This window comes from Glycine max, chromosome 3, assembly GCF_000004515.6.
Source record: "Glycine max cultivar Williams 82 chromosome 3, Glycine_max_v4.0, whole genome shotgun sequence".
Lineage (NCBI taxonomy): Eukaryota > Viridiplantae > Streptophyta > Magnoliopsida > Fabales > Fabaceae > Glycine > Glycine max.
In genome coordinates, this window is record NC_016090.4 from 42,417,681 (window position 1) to 42,434,109 (window position 16,429).

Sequence of the window (16,429 nt, forward strand, 5' to 3'; positions counted from 1 at the left end):
TAGAACAATTAAAAATTAGCTTTAATGTTTTCTCTGCCATAACTTAGAACCTAAGTTGTTCGAATATTTGAGTTAAAAAACACTTGCTTACTTTAGCAGGATGTTTAAAATCTATTATGAGATTAGGTTCTTAGGTTTTAGACTTGCGGCCATGTAAATTTGCTATATATTAAAAAATAAGAGACAAAATGCAGAGAAAAAAAAATTGGAAGCAAAATTCTTAAGAAGAGAATAAGTTGGGTATAAATATACAATTAAGCCTATTTTTTATTAAATTGCCTCCACCATACCTAAGTCCTGAAATCGGCAATAAACAAATAGAGAAAGACAAGATGATGACGTGCAATTAGTATGCAAGCTAGGTTTTGTCAACGAATGTTACTATAGTGTAAGTATTATACAAATATCACCTCTTGGCTAGTACAAATGTCAATGCTTCCAAAGGATTACAGATTAGGATAACATCTAAAGGTCTAGCACGCACACATACAAGGAATACGTCTAGCTAAAGGACTTTTCTTACGCGAGAGTAAAGGAATAAATCTTGGGTGCAAGAAAGAAAATTAACTTCGTATTGAAATTTGAAAGTGCTGTAATTTTTCTCACTCCATAGTTTAATCGGGAAAGAAATTTGGAAAAGAGAGTAGAATTTGTTAGATCTATAAAAGTTAGGGTCAACTTTAAGAGTAATGGTTTCCTACAAAAGCACAAACGTGACGTTACATCAAGAGGCTTTAATTTATTTTTAGTCCATTAAGAGGCTTTTATTGAATATTATAATAACCGGCACCAGCTTAGGCCCAGCAATGCAAGACCATTGGCTGCTCTGTCTTATTCGGCAAATAATTAATCCCACAACTACTTCCTTTCCTTCCTGCCACAGTATCATCGCCACCATTGCTTTAGCTTTCCATGAAATAAACCCCTCAACAACAGCTTCGCTTACAATCACAAGGAAATGAAGCACACACACACCTGCTTCAAAACTAAGCACTGGTCCATTTCTTTCCTTTCTTTTTTTAGAAGAAAAAAAAATTTAGTTCAGATGTCCACTTCATTAGTTTATTTTAAATAAATAAATCTTATGCTGTCCTTTTCATCGTTAGTTGTTCTTCTTTTTAAAAAAATGTGCTAAAGAAAACGAGTTGGAAATTGAGAAGGCATAATAATCATTTGGAAGGCATAATAATAATAAAGTAGATTATGTATGAATTGATTCACATACATACAAACAAGAAGAAAAAAAAAAAAAAGGCAACCAAGAAGGGGTGTCGGTTATTTACGCATAAAGACGGAGAATCAACATAAAATAAAATTTAATAAAAAAATGGTATGTAATTACAGTATGAGACCAAAATGACAGAAAATTTGTTTTTGTTATCTTCGGTGTAATCGCTCTCCAACTATAGATTCACGATGCTTCCATCCTTTTTGTATTGAAATCATTACTCTACAACTGCATAATGCATGGGGGGAAAATATGAATCAGATCAGACCTGCTATTGCAAGAAATGAATAAAAGCAAGCAATGAGTGGTGGGTAAAAGTAAAACTTACCATTCATCGAGTTTACATACATGCACTCTTTATTATTTTTGTAATTAGTTGAGAAAGCGATTTCATTGGCAGACTTGTCCAAAAGATCCAAACATGCTACAGGCGACTTCCACCAACTTCCCTGCCACATACGTTTAGGTAAAAAATAAAATGTTAAGTCAACTAAATAGCCAGGCAATTCTATTACACTTTCACATGCATACAATAAAAAGAAAGAAAACAAGTTTTTTTATTCAGAAGGTGATTGGAAATTTGGAATCAATGAATTTTATATCCCTCCTAAATTCGTACCAAACAATTAAATTAAAAAAAAAAGGAATCCAAATATATGTAAGTTGACTAGAATTAATAGAGTGTAAATAAAAGATATGAAGCAACAAAATGGAGGGTGTGGGTGTATATAATAATCAGATTATAATATGGACAGAAAGACTGTTTTAGCACCTAAGTTGGGCTGGGTGGGGAAAGTAGAATGTGGCTTACAGCTTGGCACACCGAATTATTCTTATTAATCAATCACATGGACTAGCCAGGACAAAGAGACAGGCTAATCAGACTATACAGAAATGAAAATTCATTTCACCACCCTTTTTGTCTGCATCTTTGATATTTGGCAAGTTCCTCACCGCTTCTAAGAATCTCACATAGATACATAGTGCTTTACTCAACAGAGCGAAGCTTTTCTCCTCTTCAATTAACCCGAAATAGTTTAATAATGCGTTGCAAAGTGGATACCAAAACCCTAAACTAGTTTACCATACATACACGCGAATCACAAAAACTCTCTTCCGAAAAAAGTGAAACGAAACCATGGCTTCACACGTGGTATTCTATTCCACACCAGTCCTTTCCGGAAAGCACAATGCCATAAATATAGACACGAATTGCCGGCCAACATAAAAATAAAGGTGCTTAACCCAAACAAGTTTTCCCTCAATTCACTCCAACCAAACACTAGTCACCGAATACCAAAAACTAAATGAATCCCTAACAAATAAATAATTATAATAAACTGAAGCAAGCAAGGAAAACTAAAAGCATTGATTATTAATTAATTAATAAAAAGGAATACCTCTTCTTGGTTTAGGAGCAGCAACCTTGACAAGTGGAGTGATGCGGCGAGTGCGTTCTTCTTCTTCTTCTTCGGGAGGGATAAGAACGCCGTCAATTCCCTGAACGGAGATCCTTCCATCGGTGTAAATATCAGGGTCGAACAGGTAAGCGGAGGAATCGCCGTGACCGAATTTAACGGAGCCGTCAGACTCCTGCGCCAGAACCTTGTGCGGTAAGCGAAGTGTATCGTAGCTAACCTTACCGAACCTTCTAACCGCATTGTACATACTCTCTTCGGTTTGATACTCAGGAATAATGTGATAGTACATGATCTGTTCCGGTGCGCCGGGTTCGCTCAACTGATCCGTCGTTAACTTCGCCATGGCTTCGTCGTTTGGGGCCAAAACGGTGAGAACGTAGCCTTCCGAAACTAGCCTTCCCATTTCGGTGGCCAGAGACGTTAGGTTTACCAGAATATCAGCCATTTCGTTGTAGCCTCCGTAATGCAAGAGTGTGTGGATGAAGTCCTTCACCTGACGCTCGCCGTTGAAGTGGTGTTTCGGGCCTCCCGGTCCCGGCGCCGGCGCAGGAGCGATGGACGGTCCCGGTGCCAGGGCGTCGTAGATTGGGAGGACCGGAGGCGCGCCAGCGGGGACGGGAGCGGGCTTCTTGAGGCGGTGAGTGCGGGGATCGACCTCCGGCGCTCCCTCGGGGAGGACGGCGGAGATGGCGGCGAGGTTGCGGCGGCGGTTGAAATCCTCCTGGACGGATCGGGGGACGATGAGGCGCTCGATACCGTGGATGACGCCGTCGGGGCGGAGGACGTCGTCGGCGCGGAGGATCTCGGCGGAGTCGACGGTTCTCTGGCCGGAGGGCTTGGAGGCCAAATGCAGGTGGTGGTCGGAGAGAGTGCGGTGGAGGAGGTCGGCGGCGGGCCAGTGGTGAGAGGCGATTCGCGTGGGGAGAATGTGAGACATCAAGAGCGTCTGGAGGGACCTGAGATTGCGAGGCTCGAGCAAGAAACGCTTGAATTCAGGGTCTAAGTCGCGTTCAAGGGCTTGGTTTCGGGGGGCGAAGATGGTGATGTTGTGGTTGCCGACGGCGTCTTCAAGCTGCTGGAGAAGAAGCGCTTTCTCAACAAGTTCGGCGAGTTCGGTGTAATGGGAATCGAGAAGAGCGACGAGGATGGAGTTAGAGTTAATCTGAGCTGAGGTTGTAGAGTTGTGAGAGTGAGAATGGAGAGGTAGAAGGAAGAGAAGGAAGAGGGTGAGGAAGGGTTTGTGTGAGACACCATAGATGGAAGAGAAATCCATGGCGCTCATGGAGGGAAAGAGAGTGTGGGGAAATGACAAGAGAAGAAGGATGCGTGGGTGTGGGGTATGGTTGCTCGGTCTCTATCTCAACTCTTCCTTTGCGTTCATGTCACATGAACATATAGCATATACTATTCTTTTACAGCCTGTGTGTGGGGACCATACGGCAACTCAGAGCTCCATGTGTTTCTTTCCAAGCCACGCCACAACTCCATTTTAGTCAAGTAAGTATAAGTACTAGTATTTCATTATTGGTCTAATTAATCAACAAATTGATGTAAACTACTACTATAACATTGTTTAATTTAATTATTAGGCTTTCGTCTTAAATTAAATGACAAATGAAGATGAAAGCAGATGCATTGTTTTTGAGGGGCGAGCGGAAACGTGAATGTTGTGTGATGTGTGTTAAAGGCAAAGTGTCGGTGTTCATTTATTTTCTACGCTCCCTTTCTTTCCATTTCAACCGTGACTCGTGATTGTGTCACCAAAACCAAAGCCTCTCTTCTCTGCCTTCCTCGGAGACGACGGTGACTTCCCTTCCTGCGGTGGTTCTTTTGTCAATTTTCATTTTCACTTCTCACTTACAGTTTGACGTCCACATTTCTTTTTCACTTGCTCTTCAATCACCGTCTGGTTTCCCTCGCCTTAAACCGGGACATCTCCCCTCTTCTTAGAACCTTCTTGTTTTTAGAAAAATCACAAAATTTAAAGCAACACATTAGCAAATTATAATAATATCCACCTTCCAACATGTGCTTCATTCTATATCTTGATCTCTACAATTATTACGTTTTATATCTTTTGTACATAGATCCAGTTTCATCGTAAACTTCTTTTATGTATGAAATAATTACGTGTGAACTTAACATTACAATTTGTATCTGGATTTCTGATGCTTGTTTCTTTTGGCAAAATTTGTCGCGATCACAAGAATCACTTGTGTACAAAACACTTTTATAACATAATTTTTATAAAGTGAAAACCTAATTTAACTATATTTTTTTCTAGAATTTATAGGTTAAATTTGTTCTTTAGTTCTTTAATTTATTTTTAAATTTTTTTGGATTTAATTAATCTTTTAATTTTTTAAATTAATTCAATTTGATTCTTTATTTTAGATAATAAAAAATCATATTTTGTGATAATTCAAAATCACAAAAATGAATCAATTTTAAAAATTAGATGATCAAATTAAATTTAAAAAAAAATCAAATGATCAAATTAAATTAATTTTAAAAATTAAATGATCAATTTGTATTTACCTGCCTTTGAGTTCTTCTTAAATGACATTCACACCCTTTTTAATCTTTACTACTTCCTTCTCTATATATAAAATCATTTTTATTTTATTACTTATTTTTTTTATAAGATCATCTTCTAATTATTTGTTTTCTACAATAATTAATTATATTCTCTCTCTTATTAGGATGAGAGAATAAAACAAATCACATTGATTAAGTGAGAAACAATTAAATTTAAATGAAGAGAAAAAGGAAGATAATCTTAAAAGAATAGTATAAATTGCTGATAAATTTAATATGATTAATTAAATTAATTGTTTTTCTTAAAGAAGATATATTAGTTAAAAAAATCTTATATATTATAAAACCTAAGTAATAAACACTAACTGCTCCATTAAAGAAGGGGTGTATATCACCTTATTACTATAAGATTTTCTAATTTTACATTTCCTAGATAAAAATAAAAAGGGATGTGCCACTTTGTTAAATATACAAAGTGTGTAGATGTTTTTAAAAATTAGAGAAAGTGCAATTTAAGAAACCACAGGAAATATGAGTGTAATTTCCCCTACTTTCCAATTAACGCCTAATATTAAGATTTTATACATTGTTACTCCTTGACCTCTAGCTTCAATTATTAGAAACTGAAACAACTACTTGTTTAGGCTTTTCACTGCAACCGCAAGTAACCGTGCATATGAAATAGTTGAAATGTTGCAGAAACAGCATGCAATCTAGCTGCCACCTTCATCTTATATCGACTTATTGATAAGCAAAAAGTAAAAGAATCAGGACAAATCACGGGCATAAGTTCTGTTGAATTTCATAGCATTTTTCTCCCATGGATAGATTGATGTCCAGAGTACATGCCAGTTTAAAAATCCGTTCACCCAGACACGCACAACTCTTCACTGTTCCAGGCATAATTTATATACATAGAAACATTAACTTTTTAGCTATAAGCACAGCTGTTTTTCAGATCTTAATCTTTATTGCAAACCACGACGTAAATGCCACACGACTATTTCCAAAGCATCTGCTCCTCACCATGTCATGTCGTGAGAAAGTTACCTGACGGGTTAAAAAACTTGGGTGAGACCAAATATATAATACGCACCAAAGGTTAGTAAAATAAAATTGATCATTTAGTTTTGTTTCAACAGCGTGACAAAGAAGTTATAATCATGCTAGACTGAAATATCACACCATATGAAATAACACAGCAACAATTTATCATAGCTTCATCCTTTAGGAAAATTTAGGAAGAAAAAAAGGCATCAAATGTGTGACTTCTGGTACCAATTCAACTGAATTGGCATTGGAAATGGAATTGAAGGCTATAGAGACTTCCCCCTTTCATGTGGAAGTTGGCAACGGCAGAAAAATCCATAGGTAAATGTCCTAATTTGACCTTGTTGATACAGGGTTTTGATAAACAACAGGACTTGGACTTCTTCATTTATTTTTCCTTTTGGAGAGGCTGAAGTAATGTTGGGAATGGAGTAGCTATCTATCAAGCTTAGGGAGATTACAACAAATTTTAATGAGCTTACAATTAAAACTCCATAGAAGGGTGGCGCCATGGATTTAAGAAGAGACCCGTCATTGTCTAGAACCTCAGCATCATTTAAATCAATTTTGAAGGATGGGATGGAATTTTATTTAACTTACACTGCAAGTAAGAGGAGAACTCTCCAATAATTGAGGAAATATTGATGGAGTACCTTAGAAGGCATGATCATAGTCCTCAAGGAAGGAGCAACATTTCAAAACCACCATTATCAAAAGAATAGAATGGAGAGAATGATTAATGACATGTTGATGGCTTGAATCATTAGACCAAGTAGTGTCCCCTAATCAAGCCCTGTGATTTTGGTCAAAAGGATGGAGGGGGGAGGTTTTATGATGACTATCCAGCCCAAATAAATTTCCCATCCCTATCATTGCTGAATTATTAGATGAATCGGGTGCTGCCATGGCTTTCTCAAATCTGTTTATCACCAAATTATCCCTAAGACAGCATTTGGTACTCATCATGAAGGACAACATGAATTCTTAGTGATGCCTTTTGGTTTGACAAATGCTCCCTCAACCTTCCAAGCTTTGATGAATGAGTTACTTATTCCTATGAAAATTTGTTTTGGTTTTTTACAATGATATCCTAATACACATTTCTAAGTCCTTATGCCACCTGAACCAGGCAGACTAAACCCTTCAGTACAAAGGTACCCCCCAGTAATTGGTGACGTTTATAATAAGAACCAAAGCAGCTATTTAGTTAATAAACTGAAGGCAGGATCTGTTAATTCTGTTCTGAAGGTTTAGACATAGATCAAAGCTTACCTCCAAATATGAGATGCTGAGGAGAGATGCATTAACGGAAACCAAAAAAGAGCTCAATTTAAATGTGAGTTAGCAGAACAAGCAGCTGGAGTATTGTCATCATGTGAAGAGTTCTCCCCTCTAGCTTCAACATTGTTCTGGTTGCTCACCCCTCCTATGGAACAACCCTCCGTATGATTTGACAAAGAAGTACCCACAACTCTATTATTTTCACTAGTTTCAAGGGATTCCATCAATCGGGATACACTAGCAATTCCAGAATTTATCTCTCTCCTCCTTGTTTCTGAACCAAGTTTTGACATGGAAGAACTACGAGAGAACAGCCTCTCCTTCCATCCCCTTGTGCCTTTTGAGATTGACTCTTTGTATCTTAGTCACAAAATAGGTTAATATCAGATAAGTTGATTAGACGAATACAGTTTGCACATCCATTATATTCTAGAAAAACATACCTCATGGACACTGCATTAAGTCTGGATCGCAGAGAATCAGAAAATGACTGCAACTCTGATGGCTCTGCTCTATCTTGGTTTGCTGGTGAAGAACAAGCAGTAGAGCCTCTGCAAGCAAATAAATGCACAGGGTATAATTTCATTAATCCACATAACCAATAATTGATCGAAGAATATAAATTGAGTAAATTACTCTTCCCTCCTTATGTTTATTGTGCATACTTTGCCTCTGTTATGAAAATCTACATAAAACTCTATTATATTTACAGAAATACTTTACAATGAAATTCAGACATTAACAGTTTCTAATTCTGATAATGAATCCATTAGGCATGACAACATTTTGGATTTAATTGTACCATTTTATATAAATACAAATGAATTTTTAGTAGCTTTTCAAGATAGAAAGAAGGTGTGCCAAGTAAACACATTCTTAAGATCTCACATCAACTAGAGATAAGACCAATGTAGTCCTTATAAGGTGTGGACAATCCTCGCCTTTTAAGCCACTTTTGTGGAGTTCATTTAGACCTTAAGTCCAAATTCTAATATGGGATCAAAGTCTATTCTACATTTGTTATTTGGCCACCTGCAAGGCCTATGTCTAAAGTCTAAAATGGTATTAGAATATATCTTAGATTTGTTATTGATCCACCCATATTTGTTTATGCCCTAGATGTTTATTCCTAGGCGAAGGGATTGATGTTATTTGGCCAACTACATTTGTCCACACTCCAGTCTCCAAATGCCCAGTCTTGGACGTGATGAAGTGCGTTGAGATCCCACATCAACTAGAGAAATGGTCAATGTTGTCCTTATAAGGTAAGGGCAATCCTTGCCTTACAAGCCAACTTTGTGGGTTGAGTTAGGCCCTAAGTCCAAATTCTAAGACATAATGTCAAGGAGAGGAGAATGATTTATGAAAATAAATAATAAGGCCATAATGACCTTTCATTAGAGTAAATTCCTCGAGGATTTGTAGCCATGACAGGAGATCCAGAAGCTGAAGAAGAACTTTGAGTTTGAAGGTGCAGGATCTGCTGCGATGCTTCATTTCCAACGGATGTTATTGGGGTAGATGGACTTCTATTAGGAATTGCAGTTGGGTCATTTTCTCCTCCAGCAACTGATGAAGGTGCAATAGGCTGATTAGAGAACACTAAGAATTGTGGATGACCATGAGCTGATGAACGAGCTCGCTGCCCTTCCCTCCAACCAAGTTGGTTAGCTCTCCTCATTGCTGCAGCAGCAGCTAAATGTTGAATAATTCTCTCTTCAAAATCAGCATCATTTAGACTCATGCGTAACTGCACAATGATAAAAAAAAAAAAAAAGTAGTACTAACATAAACAAACAAAAGATTTATGATGTGCTTAAGATGTAAGACAATCAAATAGACACAAAGAGACTGGTAACTGACATGCTGCAACTCAAAATCTCCAAAGGCAGGGTGATGAAAAATAGCAGCATTTCTTGATGGGGTAGCCCTCAAGCTTCTCTCCTGCTCTACTACCTCAAACAATTCCTGACTGCCACAAAATGCATAAAAGTTTAATAACACAATCAGCAAAAGAATGATAACATAGATCCTACAAGCAAAATCATAACCAACCTAGTAGGATCCTTCAAGCTAATAGGTTGCCAACACATAGGACACTGGGAGCTTCTCTGACACCTGGAAACAAGAGCCAGTAGCAAAGGCTAGAGTATATTCTTCCATTTTATTTTATTTTTTGTTTATGAGAAGAGAAACTTTTAATGCATTAACTATTAAGAAATACAGATATAACAAGAATATCTTCAACAGTGAAAAGACCCTCCTCCCACTCAAATCCATACTAAAAATTTATAGGCCAGTTGACTAATTTTCCAGACAAAACAATCAGCAAAGTCCAATCTCAGATCACAAGTCATAACCAGTGTGAATGGCCTTAACATTGATAAAAGTCAGGAGAATGGATTCTGGAAAAACATACAAAAATAGAAGTCTGAATTTTGAGAGATAAAACATATGAAAAATTAATGGATATTAAGATGTACCATTCGAGAATGCACTGCAGATGAAACTCATGCTTGCAGGTAGTGACCTGAAAAAAGCAAGAGAAAGAAAAGAAGTAAGCAAATCTGTTTTTCAAGCAAGCCGTATTTGATTTTCAATATACTTGAGAAACAAAAGTGGATATTACCGTCGAAGGATCACTTGCACCAAACTCCTCAAGGCATATGCTGCAAGCATCATCACAGGATTCTTGAATCCCCCCTTCAACAAAGGCCGCAGCTGAACTCATATGACTTTCTGTCTTGTCTTCCATCTCTACAACTTTCTACATATCAGCCCACAACCTTAGTAAGATGCAATACTTTGAATTGTGCAAGGGGTGCTCTTGAATGCACAATATTGTGAACACAAAAGGAAATCCATTTAGATTCCTTATCCAAAAATTCATTTCAATAAGTACATGTAAAATTCAGATTCTACCCGAAATCACCTAGCGAAGCAGAAAGCTAACAAGGAAATAATGCCTCACAATACTACTCTACTTCGCCAAACTCCCAACTAGTTTGAACTAAGTACATAATCTCACCATTTCAATTATTTCTCCCCATCACAATCCCCAGCACAGATGATAAAGTAAAAAAAAAGGGTCCAACTAATAGAAAGTTCACCGGAGAATAAAGAACAACTGTTGTTAAAATGAAATAGAACAAACAAACACAATAAAATGTAATAATAAATGCAGTTTCTTACATTCTGAAATTATTTGATGATTAAAAAAAAAAAGCATTTCCGTTTCGGAAGTATGGCTCGAACATTTGATCAATTCGTTAACAGTTATCGATTATCCATAAAATATAAGATGGAATATATAAGGCGGCAGGAAACCGAGGTTATTCATTCTTCTTACGTATACATCACAAAAATAAAACTGTAAAATACCAAAGGAAGAGGATCATATGTAAGGACGGAATCAAAACCAACCCCGTATAAAAAAAAGTGTTTGCAATAAGGAATTTAAGGGGAAAGAAATAGAATGGATGAAAAGATAGATACCTGGGAATGCATGGAGAAGAAAAGAACGGGTCAGGACAGAGGCAAGGAGAAAAGGAAGGGTTGAATGCTAGAAATCCATTGCAGAGAAATGAATCGAATCAGTAATGATGACGAAAAAACCAAAAAAAAAAAAAAGAGTGCGGTGGTTCACCTTTACCTTGAGAAATGACAAACCCTCCCTGTCCCCACTCCCCACCGCATCAGAGACAGAGGGGAGGGAAAACCCAAAACTATTCATCTTTCTCCTGCTTCATTTACATATCCACTCAATTCCGTTGGACGCAGTTATTTTTGTGTTTTCCAAATATCACTTCATTCACCATTTTCATCTTAATCAATATCCAATAGTAATTTTTGTTTCAGAAAATACTTATTTTTTATTTTTTTATTAGAATTAATCTTATTTAAATCATATAAAATATTATAAACAGAAAAAATTTTCTTCAACTATTTAATATAATATCTTAAATAGTCTTATAGAAAATATTGTAATTAAAGAATAAAATTAAATATATAAAAAATGAATACCCAATAATATTAAATATTTTATTTAGTATATATAATATGTAGTCAAATTATTAAGCATATATACAAAAAATAATATCAAAATAAAGATATTATAAGTAAAAATATATTTATAAAAGATAAACGGATTCAAATTATTAAATTTAAAAATTAGGAGAAAAATTATTATATATTTATAAATTCATTAATATTATGTTAATATATTTGAAACTTTATTTTAAAACATTTTTCATAAGTTCATGCTTTTTAAAGTCCGTTTTAAACTTATTTTGAAGTGTGGTCCTTCTGAAAGTCATTCAATGGCCCAAAAACTCTTTTTTACCAATCCAAAACAAGGCCTGGTCATCGCTTGGAATGGGCCCAAATCAACAGTCCAGTTGATTATAAGACTTCAAATTAGGATAAGAATGAGATCAATTTTAAAAAAAAATTAATTTTCAGTAAGAAAAAGTTTGCTTTTGAAAGTGATACTTTTTGGCCAATCACATCTTAGAATAATTTTGTGTAACTAGGTGATTGGGTATAACTGAGTAATGTGTTGGCGTTAAGTCCAAGTTTGATTCTTGACGAAAATAATTCTTAGTCAAACTTTATTTATAAATAAATTAAATATTCTAACACGAGTGCACATTATAATTTAATTGATGAATTTTGTTTATAAATGTTACTACTATTGGTTTATTTTGTATAATTTTATAATTATTACGTGAATACATTTTGTTTTTAAAAAAATAGATAATGATGAGTCTATCTCATATCATATATTTAATAAGACAATGTATTTTTGTGGAAAAATTTTAAAAAATTGTATTCTCTTGTGTTCTATATGTGTGACCTCATAAAAGAAATAAGTACTTTGACATGAGTATTATTGACTAATTTAAATGATAACATTTAACCTTTTTAGGTGAGAATGATAATGTTGAATGATCCTTAAATAAAAATGAATGTTGAGATGAAAATATCAACTTGAAAATTCACTTAGGCCAACATCATCATCCTTATTGTTGTTACCATGAAACCCCTCCTAGTGTTGCTATCGTCGTTATTGTCGCTATCAACACTATTGTTGTTGTTACTAGCGCCACTAATAACAACATTGATGGTAACAATAACGACAATGACAATAATACTAAAAGTACCACTACCTATGTGAATATTCATTTGAATCTTTTAATCTTTAACATCTACTATAATTTAAAGATTAAAATTGTGATAGTCATATCTCACTTAAAAATAGATCACATAATCCTACATTATGAACTCTTAACTTGAAACATGGATTCTATCAAACTTTTAAAATAAAAATATATGCATCCAACATAATAAAAAGTTTATGATAAAAGAAAAGCACTTATACCACACATCACATACTTAATTAAGCTGAAATTCATAATCAAACTCATAAGCATAATTGCATAAGTCAATGACTAAATAAACTCCACACGTAATTCAAAAAGAAGTAAACTGACAAACAAGGAAACAAAACAACTTAAAATATTGCTATAATGCTTAGTGCCTACCCTCATTACCAAAACACAACACATGAACACCTATGCTAGACCTCTAAATTGGGGTTAAAAAACTTGTTTTGAGTTTTGGGCTTCTAGGGTTTAGGCTTTCAAATGACCAAAAAAAAAAAACAACAACTTGATCTGCCAAACAGAAATACAAGACACACATTTCTTTACTTCCACAATCTTCCGCGGCGATTGTATTGTATCAACCATTAGGTCTTTTGTGATTCTATGTGGGAACAAACTGTATAGTTGTTGTAAAGTCGCAAAGTCGCACGATTCTGGGAATTGAGTTTATCATGGTTGAGACTGGACATCCTTGTTATCATAGTATACACTTCCTACACACATATATAAAGTAATTTTGCACTAGAATTTAATTTAAATACATCAGTAATTTAATTACAAATTATCGTATTAGATATTATTTGTTTTTGTAATAAATAAATACTTTATTATTTAAGATGATTTCTAATTAGTTTTCTGTATAAAATTATTTACAATACAATGATAGTACATAAAAATTAAAATCTACACTTTATTATTTTAAATAAAAAATAAACTAATTTTTAATATATTATTCTTAAATATAAATTATTTTTTAATATTAATATTTTATTTTTGGTTAGAGGATGAAGTGTGCACACATATATGAATTAGTATCAATACGTAGTGAAAGAGAAAGAAAAGGTTGATAACCGAAAGAGCCAAAAGTTAAAAACATGGATGGGTTTTGTGTGATATTGGTGCATATCAACTGGAGGTCGATCAGCGCATGAGCAGAACCGTAAAAGATACCATTTATATTTTTTTACGGGAATAAATAAATGTTTCATGAAAATGGACCATCAACATAACTAGTATGACGGTATGACCACAACCAACCAAATCACTGGGAAAAGGATTTTAGCCTAAAGGGTAAATAATATATTGATAAATTCTATACAGTTTCATTCTCTCAGCTCAAGACAAGCAATAAAATTTTAGTGCGTATTTGTATGTTTATTTTAGGTTATTTTAGTTTTACAAACTTAATTTCGATCAAAAATAATTTTTAAATGAATTTATTTATATTTACCAGTTTATTGTTAAAAAGTAAAAACATGTTTGTAGTTCTGCTTGAAAATAACGAGGTCACCAGAGGCAGAGAGGCACTTTAGTATCTTTGAGAAAAGAGGATTTTATGGTGGTTCAATTGCAAACACTTAGACACTCAACTGACTCAACTCTCAAGTATGTGTTCAATGCAAAAGCTTAAAAAAATAGAGCATAACCTGAAGATGGAGATGCAATAATTTTCAAACCTCTTTTAGAACTTGATTGCTAACAGTATCCCTTTCCGTCGATTGCCTTTCGAATTGTTTCTAGTCTTTTTCATTCTCCACTTGGTCATTGGTTAATTATATTATTTATGTTTTTTTTTCTATAGTATATGCTTTGGGTTTTTCTTTTTTCTTTAATGTCATTGGTTTTGGCAATTAAGTTTTAAGTCATCGTCCCTTCTAGAATTAGCATGGTACAGCTGTTGCATAAAATCAAATACTAATAAAGAAGCAAAATCCTCGTGAATATTTTAGTTTTACCTAAGATTTTTTTTTTCTTTCGTTCAAATATGTGGCTAGAAATAGATGAGTTTCAGAATGCTTCACGTACGGAAAATACTTTTAGAAGCATTGGCCCATATAGCATGTTACAAATTGAATCCTTAACAATCCCGTTCAATTTATTGATCATAGTTGTGCCAGATCATATCATCTAGTGATATTATATATGTACCATTTGTTAATAAATTATTTAAAAACTTATTGATTATATTTGCTTGGATGAGTTTGACACTAAAAAAACTAGTGAACATATCAACTTCATTTGCATCAGCAGTTGTAAACTATCTATTCAGAAATTCATCTACGACAAAAACTTCTGATCAATTTAAAATACGATTCAAGTAAAGTCTATTATCAACCAGCCATTTTAGTTAATAAATAAATTATCACTCTTTTTAATATGCAACATTTACTTATAGAATGTTTATAGCACATAACAGGCACATATAAAAGTAAACAAGACTAATAAAGCATCTTTAATACTAGATATTAAGCAAAGATCTTGAATTGAAGCTCTAATCTTATATAGATCATATAATAAAAGTGTTGATTTGTAGGAAAGAGGAGGGAGGAAGAAGGGGGAGAGGGAGGGGGAGGGGGAGGGAGAGGGACAAAGAGGCATGAGGGAGAAAGAGAAGAAAAAATTAAAAGTGGAAGTTGAAAAGAAAAAAAAAATTAAAATTAATTATATTTATAATTTTTTCTTTAATGTTTTATTAAAATCAATTACTTAATTAATTATATTTAATTTAATAAATAATTAAATAAAATATTTAAAATGAAGTGCATGTAAAATCTAAAAAATTATCTAAGATTTAAAAATGAGATTTATCACTAAAAAAAATATAACAGATCTCCTTAAGAGATCTTCAATCATATAATCATATATAACACTACAGGTTCTACCAACAAATAGTCTAAGATCCAAATTTATAATTTATTACTAAAATTGTTAATATTTAGTTATCCGTCAAATTATTATCAAATGAGACAAATTCAATAATTTAACACAATATGAAGGTAAGAAAAAGATGATGATTCATTAATAAAATTACATTTGACCTTTCCAACTTGTACTTGTAGCCAAACATACTTATACATTGGGGAGACTATTGTACCACCTGATGACTTAGAAAATGCAAATTTATTTATTTCTAATTCCTGTCAAAGAATCAACACTATTCACAAATAACTGGCTTTTCTTTCCTTTTCTTCTGTCGAATTTTCTGTTTTCAGGACTCAATGAAGCACTGGTAACATAACATTTAATGACTTGTGTTTAGCCATGTTGTGAACCCTTGTACTTGGCATCTCTAATGACCATTATCTTAGTACTTCGATGGCAACTACCACGTACTGAATCATTTCCACAAGACATGCCTTTTACCCATATTAGTATTCCAGCGTTATTATTTGAATCCCCATTGGCCCCTATCTGGTACCGTCCAAAACAATGCATCAGAATAATTGGGAGGGAAATTTTAGAACAACATTGGGGAGAACAAAGAAAGAAAAATTGGAATGGTACAAAGGAAGCGTGGTATCCATGTCTCTAGACAAATTACAAGGTCCCATCTCACAGGGAGACAAATGGTATAACGTGGATGTTTAGCACGCCCGGACCCCCCCATTTGGTTGCACCCTGTATTAACTCAAGGGTCTCATAGATTAGACAGCGATTTTTTTTTTTTTTATCAATTTTTATCCTTCTTCATTTTCTTTCATCCTTAAAAGTCTCTTATTCTTTATTATTAGATCGATTTTATATCT

The 16,429-nt window shown here is 34.3% G+C and overlaps 2 protein-coding genes and 1 long non-coding RNA gene across 5 annotated transcripts; 1 reads left to right on the forward strand and 2 right to left on the reverse strand.

Moving 5' to 3' along the window:
- Positions 1-1,172: 1,172 nt before the first annotated feature.
- Positions 1,173-4,181, reverse strand: LOC100800956 (fasciclin-like arabinogalactan protein 15). 2 transcript variants are annotated; one of them, XR_413676.4, is made up of 3 exons: positions 2,629-4,181; positions 1,557-1,677; positions 1,173-1,456 (listed from the first exon to the last, which is right to left on the reverse strand). XR_413676.4 is itself a non-coding variant. In XM_003521455.5 (2 exons), the coding sequence occupies exons 1-2, from the start codon at positions 3,929-3,931 to the stop codon at positions 1,619-1,621; spliced, it is 1,362 nt and encodes a 453-aa protein (XP_003521503.1). In that variant the 5' UTR covers positions 3,932-4,090; the 3' UTR covers positions 1,173-1,618. The 2 variants fall into 2 exon arrangements, 1 of the variants encoding a protein (XP_003521503.1); XM_003521455.5 differs by having other exon boundaries at positions 1,173-1,677; positions 2,629-4,090.
- LOC121174613 (uncharacterized) lies at positions 4,010-4,335 on the forward strand. Its single transcript, XR_005890801.1, has 2 exons — positions 4,010-4,146; positions 4,239-4,335. It is a non-coding gene; the product is annotated as an uncharacterized lncRNA (long non-coding RNA).
- A 1,612-nt stretch (positions 4,336-5,947) lies between these two features.
- On the reverse strand, positions 5,948-11,322 carry LOC100800419 (E3 ubiquitin-protein ligase RHF2A-like). Of its 2 annotated transcripts, none has more exons than NM_001369155.1 (10): positions 11,171-11,322; positions 11,014-11,080; positions 10,148-10,285; positions 10,002-10,048; positions 9,574-9,636; positions 9,382-9,490; positions 8,910-9,268; positions 7,962-8,069; positions 7,510-7,878; positions 5,948-6,237 (listed from the first exon to the last, which is right to left on the reverse strand). In NM_001369155.1, exons 2-9 carry the CDS (start codon positions 11,023-11,025, stop codon positions 7,563-7,565), a joined length of 1,152 nt encoding a protein of 383 aa, NP_001356084.1. In that variant the 5' UTR covers positions 11,026-11,080; positions 11,171-11,322; the 3' UTR covers positions 5,948-6,237; positions 7,510-7,562. The 2 variants fall into 2 exon arrangements, with proteins under 2 accessions (NP_001356084.1, NP_001242536.2); NM_001255607.3 differs by having other exon boundaries at positions 11,165-11,322.
- Positions 11,323-16,429: the final 5,107 nt, after the last annotated feature.

Excerpts from the sequence above, each read along its gene's own strand:
- LOC100800956 (XM_003521455.5), bottom strand. The coding sequence starts at position 3,931 with ATGAGCGCCATGGATTTCTCTTCCATCTATGGTGTCTCACACAAACCC. Across the intron at positions 1,678-2,628 it reads TGCTCCTAAACCAAGAAGAG|GGAAGTTGGTGGAAGTCGCC; the intron begins GTATTCCTTTTT and ends CGTATGTGGCAG.
- LOC100800419 (NM_001369155.1), bottom strand. Across the intron at positions 10,049-10,147 it reads GTGCAAGTGATCCTTCGACG|GTCACTACCTGCAAGCATGA; the intron begins GTAATATCCACT and ends TGCTTTTTTCAG. Across the intron at positions 7,879-7,961 it reads CTTAATGCAGTGTCCATGAG|ATACAAAGAGTCAATCTCAA; the intron begins GTATGTTTTTCT and ends TTTGTGACTAAG.